Source organism: Lontra canadensis, unplaced genomic scaffold (genome assembly GCF_010015895.1).
Source record: "Lontra canadensis isolate GAN:19392208 unplaced genomic scaffold, GSC_riverotter_1.0 scaffold4, whole genome shotgun sequence".
Lineage (NCBI taxonomy): Eukaryota > Metazoa > Chordata > Mammalia > Carnivora > Mustelidae > Lontra > Lontra canadensis.
In genome coordinates, this window is record NW_022630998.1 from 8464245 (window position 1) to 8470123 (window position 5879).

The following is a 5879-nucleotide window of genomic DNA, read 5'->3' on the forward strand; positions in this document are numbered from 1 at the left end:
GTCTCAGGTCCCCTCACAGCCATTAAACCTCTCCTCTCTAGATTCCTTAAGACTCAAGATGTCCTGGGGTGCCTGGGTGGCTCAGTGGGTTAAAGCCTCTACCTTCGGCTCAGGTCGTGATCCCAGTGTCCTGGAATTGAGCCCCGCATCGGGCTCTCTGCTCAGCAGGGAGCCTGCTTTCCCCTCTCTCTCTGCTTACCTGTGATCTCTGTCTGTCAAATAAATAAATAAAATCTTAAAAAAAAAGGAAAGAAAAAGAAAAAAAAAAAAAAGACTTGAGATGTCCCAAGGCAACCTGTGGGCATCACGAACAGGCTTTTCTTTCTCTCCATTTTTTAAAAAATATTTTATTTATTTATTTGACAGAGAGACAGAGATCACAAGTAGGCAGAGAGGCAGACATCTTTCTCTCCATTTTTGACACTTATAGATTTTTCACTGTTTTATTGTGAGCTCATCTTTACATTTTAAAAGATGTATATTTGATCTTAAGCAGTGTTCTTAGGTGCTTATAGTAGGAGAGTTTTTCAGAACATCTATATCTGCCAAATTTCTAGAAGTAGAAGCCATAAAAGTATTTGCTAAATATTTTAAATATATTATAGTCAGCACAAGCATACAGTCATTTCCCATAAGAATGATACAATTTAAATAGCTGACAAATATTTATAAAACACTTGCTTTTTTTTTTTTTTTTTTTTTTAGAATAACAAAAAATATTTTACTAAAACATAAGATTTACAGAAGTTTCCAGACAAGCCATACAAAATGGTCACAAGCTTTTTCTTGAAGGAAGGATTCTACACTTGACAGCAAAGTCACAATGTTATTAGTGAGGGCTGTGATGTTTGTTTAATGTTCCCATTTTGGTTCAAACAATCAAGCTTGTCCATCTACAGTGTCTAAATAAAGTTAGACTTGGCTAGAGAGCATATTCTAAAGAACTGGTTAGCTGCTTTTAACCAATACAATTAGATCACCATAAAAAGGGGGAAAGGAGCCCATAAAATTAAAATAAAACTACCTCTCCCCCTCAAAAAAGTAATAAAGAAAAACACCCACACCCCTGCAGCTAACCCTGACAACTACCTTCATTCACAGTGCTTAACCATGATGGGGGAAATGAATAAAAGCAGAGAAGGGCCGCTGCTTTTATACGTTTCACAACAATCCAGATGGTACTTCTAGCCTCTGCTCATGCTTTACAACAGTGAATCAGGACAAGACATAGATTTGCTAATGTGCATTTAATCACCAAAGGACTGAAGATGTCTGGGTTTTATTCTGTAATGTTTCTAAGACTGTGTCCATTAAATGCAAACAAAAAAGGAAGAAGTCTTGGCAGAACAGGATAAGTGATGCACACTTGATGATCAGATCAATTTTAAATATTATTCATGGCATATAGCCTAGTCCATGCTCTAGCTGTTTCTATGGCTTGGGCCTCGTTGGTCTTCCACTGCTCTGCTACATCGTTTGCTAACGGATCATCCGGATTGGGAGCACTTAACAAAGCCTGGATCGATAGCAGAACTGTGCGGATCTGCAGTGCTGGGGACCACTTATCTTTCAAAATATCTAAACATATTCTTCCCAACTTGTCTACATTACGATGATAAATTTTGGTCATGAAACGTACTTTAGGGGCTGCCATCGGGTATTCTTCTGGTAGGAATAGTTCAAGCTTAAAAGTCCCTCCCTCAAAGGGGGAATCCTGAGGGCCAGCAATGACCACATGAAAATAACGGGCGTTGCTCTCATCTGGTTCTGCTTTAATGCCAGGAACTGGTTCTGCCAGCAAACGCTGGGTTTCCTTGATAATCCTGCGGGGCAGCCCGGCCATCTTGTCAGATCCCGACTTCGGCCTCTGGTCTCGACCTAAAACACTTGCTTTTTAAAGAGGTGTATCAATTTCATCTAAGTAACTCACTTCCTGTCAGTGTTAGTATCTTTATATGATTTTTGTTTACGTAAATATATTTTTTAAATTTTAAAATAAAGAATAACAACACATGCCTAATATGTTAAAAAGGAAAACTAACAGACTTTTCCTTGATTAGGATAAAACAGTGAACTATTTTAGAGGCAATAAGTAGTTAAAAAAAAAAAAAGAAGAAGAAGACGGCGACAAAGAAGGGGAGAATCTCCAAAGTGGTCAGGCAGGGCTTAGAGGGAGAACATTTGTGAATGGGGTTGACTAACACAGATATGAGGAAGGGCCCAACATCTAGAAAAGGAGAATTTTAGTGATGATGGTATAAGCAAGTATAATTCTTAGTTATGGCCATTATATAGCCTCTACCCTATTCTGGAAGTCCCCTGGAGGCTGAGGCACTGTCACAACGGTCTCTTTTGGACCCAACTTTCCATTGAGTTCAACTAATGAGAGGCACCAGGATGGGACTGGAGTGTCAGAAAGAGAATAAGTTGAGTTACTTATTTCCCCAGGACATTCCCTGACAAGATAGTCATGGATTATCTGCCTTCTCCTACCCAATAGACAATATTTCTATCAGATAATATTTCTATACAGTTACTATCTCCTGGTTATGGTAATTCTTCCCCCAACTCAGGCATTAGGTGGTCCCAGTATCATTACTACTAGCTCCAGGGGTCATTAACGCTGCCTATAACTTTATTAGCCTATCCTCAAATTATCCAACTCGATTTTATCATCTAATTTGTGAAGGAGCCCTGCATGATACAGAGGAATAATTTTGGTATAAGATGAGACAGAAGAGATAGATAAGGAAACAACCATACTAATATGGTCTGGTTTTTTTTGTTTGTTTGTTTGGTTGGTTGGTTGGTTTTTTTGTTTGTTTGTTTTTTTAAGATTTCTCTGGGAGGAAGCTGGGAAGATGCTATAGTAGAAGGACCCTAGGCTTACCTTATACCACAGATACAACTAGATAACACTCTCATCACTGCAAATAACCAGATAATGACCGAAAGAGTGGCAGAGCAAATTCCACAACTAAAAGTACACAGGAGACTACACTGAAGAAGGTATGAAGGGCAGAGAGAAATGGTTTGGGAGCTTAACAGACTATCTGTAGTCAGAACAGGGCCAGTGGCATGAAGAAGGGTGAGAAACAGACTATCACACTGGCAAGCCCAGGAGAAGATGGATCCCTGTAACATTTGGATTTGAAAGCAAGAGGGGCTGAATTTCATTAGCTCTTACAACCAGCGGGACTTAAACCCTGAAATTTTAAAAATCAGTGGCTCAGCTTTGGGAGAGCCCAGAGCATGTTGGGAAGCTGAGTCCCTATACCTAAAGAAAGAGCTGACAAACAGCCCATGCAGATACAGCAGAGAAGCAACAGTTTAGAAAATGTCTGTGGCATATATGGGAGGGAGAGTTATGTACTCATCTTGGAGTATGGGATGACAGGGAAAGCCCTCCAGGAATAAAGGATCTGGCAGATGCCATTTCCCTCCCCTGGTGGTAGCATAAACATACGGCCACCTATAAGATCCAGTGCAGCACTGACACATGCTACTTCACTTGCTTACGCCAAGCCCCATGTTGCATCACTTTCCCTGATCCACCCTTCCCAGTCTGCTTGCCTCAGTCCCCATGTTGCAGGGCCCCTCCCCCAGGAGACAGGTTCAACCTTGCCAACACCACGACTCTGACCCTTGCATTTTGTGGAGTCCTGGTTCCAGGGGCAGAGGCAGGTCTCATTTCACAAGCAGACCAGTGTGCATGCTGTTAAGATGTGCCCCACCCTGGCTGGGACCAAACACTGCCCACAACAGGCAAAGAGAATCTCTGCAGATGACTGGACTGAACAAAAAAGCAGCCAGGACACACAGGGCATAGGCAAGACACACACTCTCTGAAGCACCAAGTCCTGAGGAACAGATGACACTGCACTGCAGAGCATTACAGAACTTCTTCATAAAGCCATCACTTGCAAAAGCAGGAAGAGTAGCTGGCTATCCTAACACAGAAACAGATACAGAGAGTCAGACAAAATGAAGAGACACAGGACTGTGTCTCAAATGAAAGAACAAGACAAAACCACAGCAAGAGACCGAAGCAAAATGGATACAAGTAATATGCCTTATAGAGACTTTAGAGCAATGATCATAAAGATACTCACTGGACTTGAGAAAAGAGTGGAGGACCTCAATGAGACCCTTAACAAAGAGTTAAAAGAGATACTGAACACAGTAAATGAAATTAAAAATATATTTGATAAATAAATAGCAAGCTAGAGGAGCAGAGGGATGAATTAATGACCTTGAAGACAGAGTAATGAAAAGGAACCAAGCTGAGCAAGTAAGAGAAAAAATTATGCAAACTGAGAATAAACTTAGGGATCTCAGCAACTTCATCAAGCATAGTAACACTTGCATTATAGGGGTCCCAGAAGAAGAAGAAAAAGAAAAGGGGGCAGAAATGTATTTCAAGAAATAATAGCTTAAAACTTCCCTAATCTGGAGAAGGAAAGAGATATCCAGATCCAGGAGACACAGAGATAGATTCCTCAACAAAATCCAACCAAGGAAGTCCACACCAAGACACAAAGTAATTAAAATGGCAAAAGGTAGTGATAAAGAAAAAAAATTTTAAACCAGTAAGAAAAAAGACAGGTACATACAAGGGAAATATTATAAAGCTATCAGGGGACTTTTCAGCAGAAACTTTGTAGGCCAGAAGACTGTGGCATGATATATTCAAAGTGCTAAAAGGAAAAATTCTGTATAATACTCTATCCAGCAAGGTTATTACTCAGTATAGAAGGAGAGATTGGTTTCTCAAACAAACAAAAACTGAAGGAATTCATGACCACTAAACCAGCCCTACAAGAAATATTAAAGGAGACACTTTAAGAAGAAAGGAAAGACCATATGGAAGAATGTGAAAAGTAGGAATCACAAAAGCAGTTAAAAAATAATAAGTATATCTATAAAAATTAGTCAAAGTTTTCACAAAATAGAAAAATATATAATATGACACCATATACCTAAAATGTGGGGGGAGAGGAGTAAAGAATGGTTCAAACTTAATATAAATTGCTATATACAGGTGTGCCTGGATGGCTCAGTAGGTTAAGTCTCTGCCTTAAGCTCAGGTCATGATCCCAGAGTCCTGGGATGGAGCCCCGCATCAGGCTCCATGCTCAGCAGGGAGTCTGCTTCTTCCTTTGCCCCTTTCCCTGCTCTCATGCTCTCTCTTTCTCTGTCTCTCAAATAAATAAATAAAATCTTAAAAACAAAAGATTGCTATGTGCAGCAGATGTTATATACAAACCTAATGGTATGCACAAATCAAAATCCAGTAATATATATGCAAAATATAAAGAGAAAGGAATCCAAATATATCACTAAAGAAAGCCAGCAAACCATAAAAGAGAGCAAGAGAGGAATGAGAGAAAAACTACAAAAACAACCAAAAAGCAAGTAAAAAAATGGCAATAAATACATACTTACCAATAATGACCTTGAATGTAAACAGAAAAAGTGCTCCATCATAAGAAACAGCTACAGAGTAGACTAAAAAAAAAAAAAAAAAAAAGACCCATCTATATGTTCCCACAAGAGACTCATTTCAGATGTAAAGACACCTGCAAATTAAAAGTGAGGGGCACCTGGGTGACTCAGCCAGTCAAATGTCTGCCTTTGGCTCAGATCATGATCCCAGGGTCCTGGGATGGAGGCCCGCATTGGCTCCTTGCTCAGTAGGGAGTCTGCTTCTCCCTCTCCCTCTTCTTGCCACTCCCCCTGCTCATATCACTTGCTGTCTCTCTCTCTCTCTCTGACAAATAAATAACTAAATACATTTTTTTAAAAAGTGAGGGGATGAAGAAACACTTATCATGACAATGGATGTCAAAAGAAAGCCAGGGTAGCAATACTTTTATCAG

The 5879-nt window shown here is 39.9% G+C and overlaps 1 protein-coding gene across 1 annotated transcript; it reads right to left on the reverse strand.

Moving 5' to 3' along the window:
* Nucleotides 1–702: 702 nt before the first annotated feature.
* On the reverse strand, nt 703–1872 carry LOC116859725 (ubiquitin-conjugating enzyme E2 N-like). Its single transcript, XM_032845260.1, has one exon. The coding sequence runs from the start codon at nt 1841–1843 to the stop codon at nt 1385–1387; it is 459 nt and encodes a 152-aa protein (XP_032701151.1). The 5' UTR covers nt 1844–1872; the 3' UTR covers nt 703–1384.
* Nucleotides 1873–5879: the final 4007 nt, after the last annotated feature.